Source organism: Platalea leucorodia (assembly GCF_965183815.1).
Source record: "Platalea leucorodia genome assembly, chromosome: 1".
Taxonomy (NCBI): domain Eukaryota; kingdom Metazoa; phylum Chordata; class Aves; order Pelecaniformes; family Threskiornithidae; genus Platalea; species Platalea leucorodia.
Window position 1 is genome coordinate 82689510 of NC_138823.1, and position 18250 is coordinate 82707759.

General features: G+C 39.2%; 1 protein-coding gene across 1 annotated transcript in view; it reads right to left on the bottom strand.

Annotated features, from left to right (window-relative positions):
* The window catches only part of MYO10 (myosin X), a 172963-nt gene continuing 154713 nt past the window's right edge, over positions 1 to 18250 (bottom strand). Inside the window, exons 29-41 of the mRNA XM_082323081.1 lie at positions 17748 to 17841; positions 16906 to 16961; positions 14350 to 14492; positions 13703 to 13897; positions 12404 to 12561; positions 11037 to 11160; positions 8949 to 9246; positions 7139 to 7346; positions 6399 to 6535; positions 5302 to 5422; positions 2310 to 2762; positions 1740 to 1931; positions 1 to 1457 (exon numbers count right to left, since the gene is read on the bottom strand). Coding sequence (XP_082179207.1) covers positions 1347 to 1457; positions 1740 to 1931; positions 2310 to 2762; positions 5302 to 5422; positions 6399 to 6535; positions 7139 to 7346; positions 8949 to 9246; positions 11037 to 11160; positions 12404 to 12561; positions 13703 to 13897; positions 14350 to 14492; positions 16906 to 16961; positions 17748 to 17841 — 2290 coding nt within the window. The 3' untranslated portion in view covers positions 1 to 1346. The remainder of the gene's footprint in view (positions 1458 to 1739; positions 1932 to 2309; positions 2763 to 5301; positions 5423 to 6398; positions 6536 to 7138; positions 7347 to 8948; positions 9247 to 11036; positions 11161 to 12403; positions 12562 to 13702; positions 13898 to 14349; positions 14493 to 16905; positions 16962 to 17747; positions 17842 to 18250) is intronic.

The following is an 18250-nucleotide window of genomic DNA, read 5'->3' on the forward strand; positions in this document are numbered from 1 at the left end:
ACATCACATATTTTCTTTATTGCTGGCCTTTTTTTTGTCGTTGTTTTTAGTAAGTAGGCACGATTCCTTAAAGGCTGAGGTTTTTAATAACAGTAAGTTTTTTCAGGTTTCTTTTTTTTTTTTGCTGTGGACAAAAAGATACCTTTGATCAAAGTTTTGCCTTATATTACAGTATTTCTGTACAAAAATAAAAGTCCAAAATCAACTTCTTATTAGCTGATATTCCCCAATGTATTTACAGGGTACTGTCAAGAACCTTCATCAGGCAACCAGGTAAAACAGAGAACTCTATGTTAAAGCAGTTGCATTGTGTAGCTTTGCATTCTCTAGTCAACTCCGAAGGACGCTGACCTTTAGCAGTCAGTCTGGGTTGGAGAGTCCAGCCAGAAATAAGAGAGTGATGTCTTTAAAAGAAAAACTTAAACATTAAAACATTAAAAACTTAAGCTGACATTATGGAGTACTGAATTGGTAATTGTATTTCCATATTAAGGTAGTCTATAAATATTCTCAGCTACATCTCTCTTTATAATACAGCAGATACAGAATGCAGACTTCTGCTACTTATATGGTAATACATATTTGCAATAGTAAAATCAATGTATGAAAATTTTGGAATTTACTTGTTAATAAAACTGCTTATAAAGTAACCATACAATTGTAACAACTATAACTCTGAACTATTAAAATGTACAGAAAGACTGTTTACACCATTGCACATACTTATTCCCTTTGCTTCAAGAGATTTGTGAAATACAGAATAAAATTAGTCAAATTTTACTGACAGCTCAAATACACATGCACAATGTGCACATCCATGGAAGCAAGGGGAAACAAAATGTTGGCGTCCATCAGGAAGGCTGCCAGCAGCTCTCCAAAAAAATATACCTTGCTCTTCTTCCCTCCCCCTTCCCACATGTATACAGGCCGGTAGATTAGTGCAGAATTGATGAATATAACTTTGTTTTCAGTGTTCTGGAAGGACAAAAAAAATCCTCTTGCCTTTCATCAGCAATTTTAGGTCAATGCAAGTTGGGTTTAATATTGTAAGGCACTTATTACTGCTTGTATTGCAGTGGATCAAGTCTTAAGGCATTTGTTACATCAACTGAAGATAATAATGCTTTGGAAAGTTTTGAACGAGCCAGCAGTTCTAGTATGTGACTATTTCAGCTGATTTTCCCCTCCCCACCCTGTGGTCTTTCTAAAACAATGTTTGAAGATATTTTCCGTGGAAACTCTGGTTCTTTGTTAGCTTGTCAACAGACATGATCAGTATCATCAGGTCGTTTTGAGGCCAAGCAGTGATATGTTCTATTTAGAGCACAGCAGAACTGGTTTTGTTTTCACCTGGAGCTGCCCTGACTTCCATGACTACTCACTGATCGAGAGGTGCTGTAGCGTTTTTTCACGATCATACTGATGTAAGCTTTCATCAGCTTTGCAATGTCAACCACCTGCCAAAACAGTACAAAGAGCGAAGTTCTTAGTAGGGTAACAGTACGTGAATGAATTTCTTTAGACACTAACAATATAAAGCTGTTGAGCTTTCAACAAAATCCTTTTCTCGTTAAAGAAATAAAAATACTCAGCACTTCTATCCATCTCACTATGTGTTCCCTTTAGCTTTTCTGGGATCTCAAATAAATCTGTAACATTTGCAGCAGTTACTTAAATTACTAAGTAGCCTGGCTGTCAGAACAGGAAGACCACAATAACAAATTCCTTCTTGCTCTTACCTCACTAGTTTCAAAAAGCAGTTCTCTCTCATCCACCACGATCTTGTAGGTGTTGGCAAGCGGTGCACCAAATGACAAGATATGTTCATACTGAAACACCTCCAGAGGCCTTCCTTCCCCACGCTTGTAGACAGAAACTGCATCAGCGCTGACTCCAAGCCACAACTCTTGTGGGAATCCCCCTTCTTTACACTAGAGGGAAAAACGTAGGTTAACAGCAAAGAGAACAGCGGGAGCCACACCCCACTTGCTGTTGAGGTTCTTGTCTGTAACCATTTTTTAAAAAGCGCATATTGCTTGTCCCTCTTTGAACGTAGCCTTTTACACTTCTAAACTTGTTTGCAACCCATCAGGCTAGCATTCTGTCCCTCTGTATTTTATGGTTAACTAGTGGATTTAAATGGCTACAGTGCCTGCTAACAGGAGTATGCTGTTAATATCTAACACTTTATTACATCAGCTGTTTGAGCACTGTGATACCGCATTTATGGTTTCCCTACTCTGTAATGAAACCACCATCTATCTATACAGTATAAACTGTAGTTTGAGGGTTCAGGAGGTCATACTCACCTCTACGTCAAAGAGTGTTGAGCCATAGCCAGGCCACTCCTTAATCAAAGCCATATACTTTGCCATAGCCTGCTCCTGGGTCATCCTCTGGAGTTTTTTCCATTTGTCAATAATACTAGTCCTGGAAGCTGAGATTTCCTCTTTGACCCACATGTCTAACATCTGATCCTCCTCAACCTTCTGTTTGCTGACAGAGCCGCTGCGAAAACTCCTCCGCAATGTGCCTTCAAGAAAGCTGGCTCGTTTCTTCTCAGCCTTCTCTGCGGCAGTAAATGTTTTGGTAGACTGTGTAATCCGAGACTTCAGCTTTTGCAAGGGATAGACTTCCTCCATTTCTGGTACGGTGGTATGCAGAGTGTAATCCCCCTGAAGGTACTGAAGACGCAACGCTGCAAGGACCTGGAGGGTTTCTTCAGGAGCAGGATAATGTCCTCTAATCACTGCTTCATGAGCCTATCAAGGGGAAAAAGGTAGCTTTTTATGTACAAACCAGTCTTTGAAAGGACTGAGAGAGAAACGGGAAGTAGATTTACTGCCAGGCAAACCCAGGATCTGAAATAAATGATCCATTAAATAAATCAAATGCCGTAAATCTCTTGGCAAATTTGTTAAACTGGGTAAAACGGGGTTTACCAGAAGAACTGCAAGGCAATCGAGGAACTTGCTAAACAGGAATTACTGTTACTAGTACAGCTCTTAGTGAACTCACATATATAAGAGCAACTAAATTCCTAAAAAGGAAAATAAAATCTAAAGGGGAGAAAATCAGGATCTAAACACCTGATGACTGGGAAGAAGCCACCTATGTTCAAGGGCATTAGGAAGAAGCAGATATCTAGTTTTGCTTACTGCTATCACTAATCTGGCTGTGAAAACTGATGTTTCCAGCCAAACAAGCAAAGCCCTAGGACAGCTTTGTCATAAACCTCACTGAGGGAAAACAGAAAATCTTCAATGGATCCCATATAAAGTTAGTAAAACGTTTATATGTTATAATGGTCTGTAGCATCAGGGATGTGATTTTGAACCAAGAAGACTCTTTCAAATCCTAGCTCTTTGCACACCCGTTCAAACCTTTTGGAAACGTGCAGCAGCTAGGATTTTGTTTTGTTTTGTTTTGATATGACACTAGTACAGGAAACAAACATGCCTCATGTCTGGAGATGCAGGAATTGCAAGCAGTTTAGTAAACACACAGAGATAATTCACATCTAAGTAAGAGCTAGTTTCATGTAGGTGTACACTTAGGATGGAGACAAAATGTGCCTTTAAACACGCAAGATGGTTTACCTGAGATGGTACACATGCAGAAGAAAGAGCTGTCTTGTGGAAATGGAAGGACAGTATTTTTAATGAGAAAGAAGAACTAAAAGATTTTCTTCAGCACCTTATGAATTAAAGCATTCGGACTTTAAAATCATGGAGGTTACAGGACTAAAACTGATGACAAAAGGGAACTTTCTTTATTGGCTAAAAAAGGTCGATGACAGAAATCAAAAGCAGACAATTAGAAAAAAAGAACAGAACGGATGTTAGAATGTAATAAGTCACCTCAATAAGGTATTGCTGTAATACTAGTTATAGGGATTGGATGTGCCGTGCTTTATAACTGAAATACTATTGGTCTTGGCAAGACATAAAATATTTGGCTAAACACCAGTCAGCCCAGAATGCTGTATGAAAACAATCTGCTTCGGCGAATGCGCTTGTTTTAGTTGTTCATATGGAAAATTAGCTAAATCTGCCTCTTAAACCAATAATGTAATGTAAAATATCTGATGCAGAGCTCTCGTGGATTTTCTTCTTACTGTTTAAACTTCATCCCGAAGTAGAGGCATTAACTGGCTGACTCCTCTCGATGTAAAACCAGACAGACAGTCAGCATGGCAACGTTTCTAAGCCCAACGAAGGCAACCTTTTGCCCAGATCCTTCAGCCAGCAATAAGCAGTTCTGGATTGAGCTACAGTAGTAGGCTCTGGAAGGAGACTTTTGGTAGACTCGTGATGTAATATGGTGCCTTAAAACCTAAACTGTGAACAAGGAAGAAATACTCTGTTACAGTGAAGATGTTCCTGATCCTGTGGAAGGGGAAAAAGCTTCATACATATGAAAATTGAAATATGTCAGTTCTTGACCGCATCGGGCTTGCTTACCAACAGAACATCAGTGTCCTGGCATTGCAAATAGCCTTACAGAGAAATCTTTATCTGTCTCTGGTGCCCACTTGAAACAAGCTGGAAGAATTTTTAGCCATTTGCAATATAGTAGAAAAGGAGAAGGTAAATCAGCAATAATAAATGCCATCAGTGAGAGTTTCTGAGCAACTACAGGACTTCATATAATAGAGATCCAACTGCGGACGCATTTAATTTTCATTATAAATCAATTTCACTTATTTTATGTTTTGCAATATGGCCTCATTCCGAGCTCAGCACATTCATTAAGTGGATTTCTGCTCATCATAGCTGTCTTACGGTTACTGCTGAGACTGGACTGATTTGTTTTACTATGGTGCCTATGAAATACCAATCAGTTTTTAAAAAGAGAAAAAGCTATTGTTCGATTAGTTCTGTACAGTTGCCAACATGGGCCTCTAATAATTAATTTGCTTGCCAATTACATATTTTTCACTTTATTTCTTGCACTTTCTTAAGAAAATGGTTTCATAAGAGCAGAATTAAAAGCAAGTATTATCCTTTTCTTTTTTATCCAGCTTGCACCCAGTTATCCAATTTTTTACCGCTACGCATAAAACAATTCACAAGTAATGCAGAAGTAAGAAAAGTCATAACACTAGCTAAATCATATGTGCTTCACTTATGTCAGGATAGGCCTGTTTTGACCACTGAACTGCTTTCTTTGCACTTGGTGCTTGAGTAGTAGTGCATTTAGTTAAATGGAAGCATAATCAAAAGTCTATCTGTGCTGCCTAGATCTCTTGCTTTTTCCTTCCTCTTAAAAGTGCCTCAAAACGGAACCTTTGTCCTTTACCTGCTCAAACATAAAGGCAAATTCCACACTATCTTTTGGGACGTTTTCTGTGTCCAGGAAGCAGTAGAGCTTGAAGTAGAACTTCCAGTGCACCTCTCCAGCTTCAGCAGTGGCAGCCAGCCTGCACAGGTGTGTGAAGAGGGAGAGAGAGAGCAGATCTGTGAAATCAGACTCCTTTCTAAAGTTACACCTCAAGAATCTAAGCAAGGGCTCAGCTGAATTTTGCTTTGTTACACCTGCTATCAATCTGGTATTGTTGACAGGAGCTAATTGTTTTCAGCAGTATACCTGACTGATGTCATACGGAGATATGTATCTATGTATATATAGGGAGATATAGATATATGGGGGGGGGGGGGGGGGGGGGGTGTATTTAGGGCCTAGAGCAAAATCAAGGACTTACTTAGAAATGTTGACTCAGTTCTCAGTCAACTGTTTCCAAGCCAAATTCCCTTAACAAACTTTTATTTGTGGCTCAGTCAGGTGTTGATAAAAGCAACATTATAAAGTCCTGTTATAAAATGTAATTGCACAACACTTTAGACACTCCTTTTTCCCCCCTCGTTATTGTGTGGGTAAAGGAGGCTGATTGCCATGTATATAACATAAGGACAGCAAAGAGGTATTTAGGCTTGTATTACATTTTCTTACTACAGTGCTATGGGTGGTTTCAATTTTACTAGTAAGAAAAATGTTGTGAGCTGCACTGGGGTGACTTCCACGTGAAGTTAGGCAACGGGTAATCAGAGTGGCAATGACTGCCTGGAGTCCAGTTCTCCCAGTACTGGGGCAGTCACGATGCTAACAATGGTGGAAAAATTTGTACTACTGGAAAAGAAAATGTGGAAATAGTGGTGAGAAACATTACTCTACTGGTGTCAAGACAGAGGAAAACCAAACACAAGTGAATAGGTGGCTCGTTAATTCCTTTAAGAAAAAAAATAAAGATGCTTTTGTTCCAGACACGGCCATGTGTGTAATTCAGCTGCGTCATCACAAACAAGCAAGAGAAAGAGAAAATTCAGCATTATTGACATTGGAAATTTATTTAATTGCTACTTATTAGAGTGGTGAGAGAGAAGGAGAGGCGCACTCACTTTTCAAACTTTGCCAAGACATCAGCCACAATGGTTCTGCTTTCAATTGCTTTATCAGTAGTTCCATTGTATTCAAACAAAGCAAACATATTTCTGCTATCCTCCATGGCCAAGCCACGAATTAACTTTTCAACCACCTAATGAAAAACAGCACATGAGAAAACCATAGCATGGAAAAGCAGCACCACAGAGTAAGTCAAATAATTAGAAGAAAATTCAGAGCTAGGTTGTACATGAGAATAAGAATGTTGCTATCATGTTCTCATCATCAGTATTAATTGTTGTCAAATTCCACTTTAATTTTTATACTAAATAATGCTGATTCTTTTAGAATATGCGTGTACTATCACCTGGCCAGATATAACCCCTGTATTTCACCAACTCAGCAAGAGGCTTCCAGCTTTAGGAAGCAACTTGGTTCTCAAAAAGACCAATATCTACTGAAGTCATTCCAATAACGGCTCTACTGAACCGCTTAGTCTTTCCTGTAATTTTTCCTCTAAGAGGGAACTATAGTTGGGTAACCCTCTAAAGAATAAAGACAGTTTTTATAGCAGGGATTTCTTCAGAATGCTCTGGGGTGTTGGAGGAACAGCTCTGTAAGCTTTCCCTCCCCTGAAAGGGGAGACCGGTAGGGAAACCCCTAGCGCTTCCGAAGTTTAATGCTACTACTGGCTGGCACTGGCACGTAAAGGGACACGCTGATTTTGTGCCAAGGCCGTTCTGTCACCACTTCTCACCTCTCCGGCTGTAGTGTGTGAGTTGATTGTAATCTTACAGGAGCCCCCACCATGGCAATAAACTGTGGATGTCATTTCCTGCCTGCCAATGAGAGCTTCGATTTCATCCCGCGATGGCACAAACTCTCTGCATTTGGTTTTCTTCAGAGATTCGTAAGTAAAAAGTGCATATTTCTCCATTTCAGTTCCTGGAAACTGGTCACGAACCCTGTGAGATAAATATTATTACTTTAAGCTGCCCGTCTGTGAAATAGAAAGCTTACTTATTTGAAAATGGATTTTTTTTCCTGAAAGTACTTATGTATCCAGTAAGCTATTTAAGGTTTATCTTCACTGCCAAGGAAAGTGTACCAACTTGTGAGTTACTGTGGGACAACTTATACGCGTTCATCATTTTGTTCTACAAACCTAATGGAAAGCTAAAACTGAACTACCTTTATAGCATTAACTACGAGAACCTTGTAATGACTCAGATTTGACAGCAAGATAACTATAAAAATCTTCTGTAATCAACTCCCCTTTTTGGCAACAACAGTTGTTGAATGAAGACAAAACTGCACAAAGGTACTTCAGAAAAAAAGCAATAAAACATATTTTTGACTGTTCAGTTTTGTGGTAGTGTCACTTAGGATACTTGATTCCTATTCCTGATTTTCTTGAAGATTCTCTCTAGACCTTACTGTTCAGCAGTCAGTATTATGAGTATTCACTAACAACTTTAATGAACTCAAGTCTTAATTATCAAAAACTGTTGAATTCAGGTAGCTTTCAGCACTGGGTGTTTCTATAATATTTCCAGTGATAAAATACCAGCTTCTTAGAGCTACTAAGGTTTCATTTATGTGAAGCACAGTGATTCGTGATCTACAAGGCATAAAAAGATTGCTGCAGGATTACAGAAATGCTGCAAAATGACTATGCACCTATAATATTGAAACCAACCTACAAATTTTGTGTCAGCTGCAATTTTTTTAACTGGGAGACCAGTTTATGAACTGATTTAAATTGAGAAGGTGAATCAATGCTGGTTTTTTTTCATTTTAACAGTTACATAAAGTGACTGATGTGTTTCACTAATCTTACTTTGGCTGAAAGGTATATCTTCAATAGAAGCATTTTACAAATATTTATAAAATAATTACATTTAGCAAAGTGATTTACAAAGTCCATGCTCTAGCACACACACAGACATGACTTTTACATGATTGAGAACAGTTTGTTGTTAGTGGTCTAATGACACACTCTTTGCATTCTTCTGCTGCATCACAGCAAGAGGAACTAACTCCACATTCTGGTTAGTGCTGAACTGTCAAAAAGGATTTATTTATTTTTTTAATGGTCACTAATGTCTTAAAATTAGATTTGCAAACAGACGTTTCTACCTCAAATACATCTTTAAACATTCGAATGTGCTTTTATGTGCATGATGCATACCTCACAAAACTAAGGTAAGACTTTTTAACATGTTGGACAGTTGAGAATGGGACCTGGGGGTACTGGCTGCAAGTCACTTAAGCAACTTTATACAATGACAGAAAGCCCCTGCATTGGTCAACATTAACAAATTATGTATTCAGTTTAGTGGGATTTTGCTTGATTCTTCAAATGAGAATAATTCCACCTAGATCAATGCATGCATGCTTTTCTTACAACATTGTTTTTAGGTTCATTGTTTGGCATAACCAGTTCACTAAGAGAATGCATCTTCAAGTCTCACTTCAAGATGTTTAAACACTGTTACAAGTTGTGGGGAGGAAAACAGTGAGTGAAGAAACTTCTTTTCTTGTGCTAGTAGTTCAAAGCTTCTCACCTTTTGAGATGGAACTTAAGGTATTTGAGGATGCTGCGACTCGGCAGAAATGTGCAACTCATGCAGGTGAGTATTTGCCAGCTATACAGGTTCCCCACGCTCCCAGGGTTAGGCACTTTATTGGTCTGCTTGATGAGCTGACAGTAGAGCTCATCTCGAAGAGGTCGTAAATCGTGTCCTGTTTGGAGGATACCTTGGATTATAGGGATGGGATCAGACATAGACTCCAGCTGCTGTAAAGAATTAAATATCTTGATGGCTTCATCCTGCAGAGTTGTGTAGCCTTTGTCTTGCAGCACTACAAAAGAAAAATAGGGAGAACGGTGTTTAGACTGAGATATGAAGGAGAAAGCACTCAGGCTTAACATAGGAATTGCTTAATGCTATTCTGTGACCCTTATTATGCAGGATATTAGAATGGATTTTTTCCATTTCAAATGTATGATGTGAACTCGTTTTATGAGCTATTTTGCTATTGAGATTTGATCCAAATTTAATGAAATCCCATTTTTACATTTTCTGACAACATAACTCAAAATGTGTTATCTTGCTTGATCCGAGTTTTTTTGATGGAGAATCTTTCTTCCAGAGCAATCCACACTGCTGAAGTGTCTATCACTTTTCACTGTCACAAGAAAGTGAAAATCTAATCAGATCGTGAGGTAAAGCATGACTGCATGACGGAAAGTGACAAAGATACATGGCATCACTTTTGTCTACAGCAGTAGCATTTCACTTCAACCCAAACAATACTACTAAACTAAATCATTGCCATGAAACTGCAACTTGCTTTTTGAGTGCTGAAAAAGGTGGTGATTGTTTTTGTACTAAAGGGTATTCAGCATGGGCTAACAACTTTCACAATCTACTTAAAAGCACCATGCAGTTCTTGGGTTCAAGAGATGGAAGAGATTGCTCTGATGTCTGAATCCGTTAGGCCTACTAACCATCACAGCACAAACCAGTACAGATGTATGCTATGAATACTAAGTTTCTAACCTGACATTACGCTATTACAGAAAATAACTAGAACTCAACTACCAGTCAAGGCAATAACTGAGCATCAGTCCACCTGTGGAGCTACATTTAGTATGGGAAGACTTTGGCAAGACTTCTACCTCAGAGGGCCCTAGCCGTTCCTGTCCACGGGGAATAGAGAGCAACCATGCTGCACTCCTGCATGGGACAACCAGCTCAAGTGCTGAGAAGATCAGAACTGTGCCTTGGCACTGTACAGGAGGAGGAAGAGGGGGAAGAGAAGGGAAAGGTTTCTGCTAGGATTTTCCTTTTTCTTGTCATTTGAGCAGAAGGATATCACTTGAGTTATCAGGAAGCCTTACCTGAAATACCTTAGCTTTTAATCAATTGTGACCTCCCTCCCTCCTCCCAAGGATGAAACTTCTGATCCGAGTCATATCTTGTTTACTACGCAGTTGCAAAATAAGATAAGCAAATCCATTTAAGGACACCAATTTCACAACCATCAATAGCTCTGAACCATTCATTCAAAACAGATTTCTAAGTTAGTGATTGAGCCAAGGATATTAAAAGACATGATTACACCTGTTTCAGGAGTAAACAACCCATTACTTTTTAGAATAATGTCCACTCAAATCTGGTTTCACATAAATAATGCTTCCCATCACAACTGATGAAACTTATGCTTGTTGTTAATTGGAAGTTGTGGCTGCTGCAGCTCCCCTCGTAAGGTAGGAAGCAACAATAATTTGAGAAGGAGAATATGATTCAAGGAGACTAAATGAATGAGGTTTAGTTGCTCATTTCAGTGCAAGGTTTTTCAAATTTGGTGGTCTTAACTGCGGTGCTGAGGCCAACGAACTTGTATTACAGCAGCAATAGCAACCTTCCCTTCTGTAACACCTGTGCAGGGGCACCACAAGCCCATGGCTCTATGCTAAGCAAACTGCTATCCTCTACCTCCTTAAAGAGAACAGGAAAACATGTCTATTTGTATCATAAAAATATATTTCACCTACCATTAGTTCACTATAGCCCATTGACTAAAAACTCCCATCCTCTGGTTTAGTCTTTCATAAAGAAAAGTGTTTCTATGACTGAAAAACTTACAGTTTAGATTGATGTCCCCATATGGCAGTGGCAGTAATGGCGAGTGCAACGGATGATGAGTGTAGCGGAGGATAGGGTTTCTCTTATATATCTGTTCAACCACATCAGCATTCAAGCAGTTTTCCTATTGGGGTAAGAAAAAAGCAGGATTTGGGGTCCAGGATTAACAATAATGCAATGCTTTGTGCCTTTAGGTTGGCTGTGGAAAAAATTAGTCATCAGTGTTACCAACACTATTTGGTGCTAAATCCAGCTGTGGGTACTGTGGCTCCTGTGGCACTCTGTGGGCTACGAATGCCCAGTATCTGCTAACCTCAGGCCTTGCATAAGCTTACTTCATCTGTGCAGTAAAAAACAAACCACAGCAGAGCTACAGGAGACACAAATGTAGTTTTCATTAAATTTTTTGAAGTATGTTTTCATTTTGCAATCATTTTTACTCCAGTATTTCATAACTGGAATTAAGTCAACTGTATTCAAGTTTTATTTAAAAATATTGCTCCAGCATAACTAATTGGCCTTTTCAGTTAGAATCTACAGGAGCTACCATAACAAAACAGTCCAGACAAACTGCTGCTGTAAACCTGATGCACCTACTCTGACATCTAAATACTGTTCTTAGGCCAAGTTTGACAGATGTGTGACCGCTGTCTTCTACCAATCCTGAACTTCCACACATTTCTACTGCTCTGAAGACCAGCCTTCATAGTCTTGGAATTTAAGACCTGATACTTTTTTTTTTGTTTGATCTCTTCTGAGAATAATCATCCTCTCTCCTGAAAACAGATTAGCAAAATCTCCAGAAATACCTTCTCTGGCTATGCATGCAATGCCTTCAACAGGACCATAAAGCAGTAAGCATTAATTGAACATGTTTCTCATCATGCAGAGACACGAGAGGTTTAGCCTGTGCTATCACAGAACAAGAAATGCAGCATAATGAAAAAAAGAAAACAAACTGCAGGAGCTGTCTAGTCCACGTCCTAGTGTGCTGCTCACTGAGGACACAGCCAAACAGGTCTGCTAACTCATGAACCTCCACACTGTGCTCTACTGCCTGGTGTAGCAACTTCGGTCAAGTTACACAAACCAGTAAAACTTGTTACTGTTTTCATGGAAAAAAGTTTTCCCTCTTGCCCTCCAAGTTGCACTACATACTTTGCTCTTTTACTGTTTAGATAGAAATTCCTTTATCAGGTCAGTGAATACATTCAGGTTCCACAATTTCAGTCTATGTCACTGTGTGATTAAAACGCACATTTTCTGCTTTTTTACCCCATAAGGCAAAGCCAACATAAAAAAGAGACTGATTTCAAATATTGAAGCAACCATTCTTTCCCACCCCACGCCCTCCTGTTTGTGCCTACCTTAATATCCTGAATAAGTTGCTGAGTTGGAGTATCGATTGGCGCTTTTGTGTCAATCACATTCTGGATGGCACTTGACCAGCGGGTCGCCTCATTAAGCAATTTTGTATAGAGACGGTAACAATGTTTGCGTCCGTATACAGTTACGTTCCAATAACCTAGCACAACGGTAAAAATTATTAATCATAGAAGCTGTATCTGCCCCAACTTCTATCTGAAAACAGCTGTAGTCCCATCAGCCCTTGAGTGCTGCATTCTGGATCATGCTGGCAGTTTTTCAGGAACTAAGAAGGCGTACAAGTAATTATGTATCACAATACAGATACTATGGTATTAAAGGAGGATCTCTCCTTTAAACAAGCCTAGGAGTAAACTCTGAGTACAGCCACCATCATGCAGCCTCCCATTTTGTCCAGTAATCTTAGTAAAAGTGACCATAAGACAACACTATGGAACACTGTTGGCTATTTGTGGCTTGTGGGCCCTACTCCTCCAGTCCTGTCTGTAACAGGAAAATCTGAGACAGTCTTGCTTTGTATGCGAGAGTCTTTCATCGTCTGTGGCACACATACAAACAGGTATAAAGCATGAACTACCTCTTCTGTAAAAAAGTCATTAATTTCATACCAATGAAATGGCAACTATGACAGGAAGAGCATTTCAGTTCGGTTTCTCTCTCTGCATCAGTGTATAGGCTTTTTATGATGCAGATTCAATTAAAGAAAATCTATTTCATCTTTCACTAGCGAAAGCCTCTTTGAAGTGTCAGTGACCCCAATGAGATTATGTAGGGCCGTCAACAGTTGCATCTCATTTGCAAACGGCCACTTCCGAGTTGAAAACCAGTTTTGAAAATGCACAGGAGAGCTGACTCAGATGTAGTATGTAGGTTAGCACAAACTGGACTCTTACTCTACATCTCCCTATACTTGCTCCACCAATGTTAGTCCTCACAGTTCCTCAGCACATAAAATAATGTATGAGGAGAGCGCTACTCATATCCCATGTGTCTTTCCCCAGGTCTTTGATGTGTAAGCGTAAGTGTTCACACTAACTTAGCAGCAGTGTGAGTCTACAATAACTTGACTGTTGGCGAGAGCAAGATTTACTCCTGTATACATTATTACCTCTGTTCTTTGCCCAGTAATTCCCTATAAGATGCCTCAGTGAATTAGGAACTCGATTTGTTCATCAAACTGCAACCATAATAATCTGGTTAAAATGTTCTTATGCACCGTTTGTTACATTAGTAGGACAGAAGGCAACTGAAAGCATATTTGAACAAAAGCAAACAATTACCTGTCTCTTTGAAGATTTTTTCATCAGGTGGGACCACTGAGCAGAGGCTGTTCAGGACCAGCGTACCCAATTTCAAAGCATTTTTCTCTGAACTCTTGTAGTAGTCCAAAGAATTGTGTGTCAAAACAAACCAACGCTTCTTTAGTTTCAATGAGGACATCTTTGGATTGTTCTTTACTTCCTTGTGTAGCCACCCTGTTAAAGTCACAATTTGAATCACACTTTTTTTTTTAAACAGTTGGACAAAATTAGGGTGTTAAAAGTTAGTTGTATACTTTCAACAACAACAAAAATATGATGTGAATTGTTTAGCCCACATATTAAACAACTTCAGGTAAAATTGTCGAACAATGAACTGAAGATATAATAAAATTAATATGAAAACTTTTCAACTTTGGTGTTTACCTAGAAAAATTCTTTTGTCAACTTACAAAAATGCTTTTGTCATCATTACAGTGTTTTCTTACATGGCATAGCAGGAGTATAATTACAGCTGTATTAATCTGTGAGTAAACACCACCGTACAAAGATGAGGCTCCAAGACTGCCATGCAATGCTAGCATATTACCCAGATTGTATTGTGGGAACAATCTCTTCGAAGCTTCATGGATGTTAATTACTTTGGTACTGCCCCACTCAGTTCTTACCCCTCACAATGAATTCTTGTCCCTCCACTCTAGTGTCCCCCTTTGACCTTTGGAGCAGGGTTATCCAGTGATGCATCTCTTCAGGAGTGTCAGCATTACAGTGAAGAACACGATTAGCAGTGATGATCACAAATGAATTGGGCCTATGAAAATCAATAAAGGTTGAAAAAGCCTTTACAATCAACATACGTACTGTTTACCTCACTCACCATAACCATAAACACTCTCTGTTGTTTGCATTTTCTATTCAGACAAATACTTCCACCTCTAAAGCATTTATTTCAACACCACTAAACCTAAAGAAAAAATTAAGCATTTGGAAAGACTCAGTTAGGTTGGATTCACACCAAAATGCTAGGGCTCTGAATGGTGGGAAAGTTTACATTAAATTGCAACTTGTCCTGTCTCGAAATAAATCCAGGGTGAGAAAAACCTCCAATCTTTAATCAGCTTTGGATGTGAATCAGAACTCTATTTCAGGGTCAGATCTATTTTAGAATGTCTGCTTCAGCAGTTACATTAGCTGAAACCAGCTACAATTTACAAAGGTCTATAGCAAAGCAGCATGTGAACATGGATTCTTTTATTTTTAATGCAGTGCAGCCCAAGTCGCAGAGAGTACAATCTATTTTTAATGAGAGTCTGGCTTTTACCCAACCCTACCCCAGGATTCACTGAAGCATGAAGAACTAGCCCAAGCGAACTGTGCTGATAGCTCTCTGGATTAGAGAGGCAGGTTTTTCAGCCTACAAACACTTGCTTTAATCCTTTACCATTAATTTTTTCATCCTGGAACACACACAGTTTTTAAGAACTGTATCAGATGTAGAAAACGGGAACGATGCAGTCTGGGCCACCCCATGCACGAGAAGCTCATGGGCCTTCCCTTTACAGTGCTTGCAAGAAGGTAACTGGGTAGAAATTAGAACCAATCAAAAAATTGTTTATGGGGATGGAGAGGTTCACCCAAATATGATGCCATTCTCCAAAAACAGCGTGTGCCATGTAAAAGCTAGATGGATGACAGGATAAAGAAAACAGTCAATAAAATGATCAGGAGGAAAAATTAGAAAATGGTGTGAAGGGAGGTTACAGTAAATCAAGTAACACGAGAAGTGTGTAAGTTATCTTAGAAGTTATCTAAGAGTTACCCACAGCTAGTGCTCACCAGTGCACAGAAGGGGGTAAGGCAGTGATCAGAATCCAACCTTTTGGTCACGCTCACTGTGGTGCTGAAGAGCTACGTTATTCAGGAAGAGTGGTGGATGAGGAAACAAGGGGGCGTGTGAACTGAAGAATTTTGTTGATCATTTTTTAAAATGTGTGAAGAGGAGGTAGCTTTAGACTGAGCTACACAAAGCACGCTCTAGAAAGCTAGATAATGTGATATACAGGACAGAAGCTATAGCTGTAGCAAGAGAACTGAAAAAGGAGAGCGCTAAGGTAGATAAAGCTATCAAACAGGAGGTTATGATCAACAGTGGCCAACCTTCCAGGCGTCCCTCTCCTCCTCCCCAATTTAGGCAAATAACAGAAACCCCGTTCTTGGGATTCTTTCTGAATACAGACTCAAAGGGCTCTCTGCTCAGCTTCTCTCTTTTGAGCTTGCAATAGTGGGTTCATGTGTGTCAAGATAAAAATAATCAAAGTCAGTCAATTAGTCAAATTTGTTTCCTAACTTCCTAACTTCCTAACTTCCTAACCTTCCATCACTGATTTAGACTCAGAGAACTAAAAAAAAAATAAAATAAAATAAAAAAAAAATCTGTCTGAAGAATGCTTACAGGAGAAATGCGTTTCTAACTTAACATTTTGAAAGCTCTGGACATTTGTGTTATATTGTTTAGGAATCCTAGGCTTATAATCATAGTTACTTGTGGTATCCGTGCCTTGGCAGGCCAAGGACAAACCAGTAACTTAAACCCAGCTGTTTTGCACATGTGCAATGAGGAGACTGGAATGAACTCCTACACTCCAAATAATACCTCACAGCCAGTAACCTTATAACCAGAGTCATAGCCTGAACCCAGATTACTTTTTATCCCCCCAAACACTGTTACTTGTTCAAGAACTAAGAATATCCTCATGGTTATTTTTTATGCTGCATTGTCTTTTTTGTTATAAGACACTTTTATTCTGGGAAATAATTCTCATCCCTGTAGAATACAACATTCTTGCATGACAAGCTGAACAGAAAAATGTTAAAATGAATTTTTTTGCCTACTGTATTGCTAAAGGACTCAAAAATAAGCTGCCATTTTTCATGAGCATTACTTATATAAAGAAATATTTAGTCTTCTACTTTTGGATTACTTTAGTAGCTGAACAGTTCATATATGAAGCAGTGTCAGGGAAGTTAGTGAAGCCCCCACAAAAAACACTGCCATTCCTATACCATGTTCTAACATGTGGTGTTTAGTACTACTGAAAGGGAGACAATAGTGAATCACTTTAATACAAGGTTAGTCAGTAGAATACAGAGACTAAAGTATAAAGCATCCGATTTTGGCTAGAGAAAGGAGAAAAAGAAAGTCACCAGGCATGGTTCTGACTTACCTGTCTGGATTGTCAGCTGCACAGACAGAATCAATTAGTCCTACATCGAGTGTACCCTATAAACAAATATCCAACAAGAAGAGGAGGAAGACATTTAATATTACGTTACTCACAGTACTCCTCTCAGAGACAGGTGAAAGGAGCAACAGCTTTGATCAAGCAAAATGAACTGCAGATTTGGGCATCAGTTTCTCTTAACCATTAAAACTGCTGAGGGGAAAACTAAGAGGCTCACATAAACAGATCCAGTAAAAGACTATCTCTAGTTAAGCTGGAGGCAGCTCAAAAACTGCTCTTATTTTTCTATGCTTCCAAACCTGCTTGAATTTTTCACCTAAAAGTGCCATCCCAATATAAATGGCATCCTCTCAGAACAAACTTCTGAAGCCATTAAGCAGCAGTTTTTATTTCCCTTTGCTTGATATTAGGTTCCAAATTTATCTCATTAATTCCCAGTGTGCGTTGTACAGAATGATAAATGCAGGACCAGAGAAATCTCAATTTTTCTACCCTTGGGTTTTTCATTTGCTCATTAACTCTATCTTTGCAAAACTTCAAACTCAAGCATACACTGTGGTGTGATAGGGAACTGGACCAGAAAAAAAAACACTCCCCAAAACAACACTCATTTTTCATCAAGGTGAATGACGGGAGAGGAATCAGAAGTCAGACTCTCCTCTTGTATAGCTACAGGGTCAAGGACATGGAGCCTTTAGCCAGTGTCACAGCTACTACCGCATTTGAAGAAACCTAGGTTGTGACTCTCAGAAGCTGTGGCCACCACAGTGCTCCTTGTTTTCTAAAAATATTTGCTTTGAAAAGTTCTTCAGATTTAGACTTACCACAGCATTCTGTGGATTTGCCTGCTCATCATGCATCTCTCGGATCTCTTGCTCTGTGGACGCATGGACTTGACTCAGTACACTAAACCACTGGCTGTGGAGAGAAAGGCAGCAGTGTAAGTAAAATGTTGCTTCTGCACAAGCCTTTTGTCACCTTTGTTCTGCAGAGATCTAGCAGGTTCTGCAGGTTTTTGAAATTGCTTAAGATTCCTTTTGTCAATATGCATAAAAGCAGTAAGGCTTTATGTCAGTTCGAGTAATACTGGGTACAAACAAGCCCCTCCAGATCTCCCATCCAAGTTCAGGTCGTACTCTTCTTCCTAAAGACAAATACCTTATACAAAAAGTGGAGTCTCTGAAAAACTGTCAGCAAGCACACTGAAACATCTGAGTGCTTAGAGAGTATTTATAATACATTCCACACATTATATCTGGAAAAAAATACTAGCTACACAGAAAGCCTTTAATGAGAAACTCAACCTTCAGATTATAAATTCTGCTGC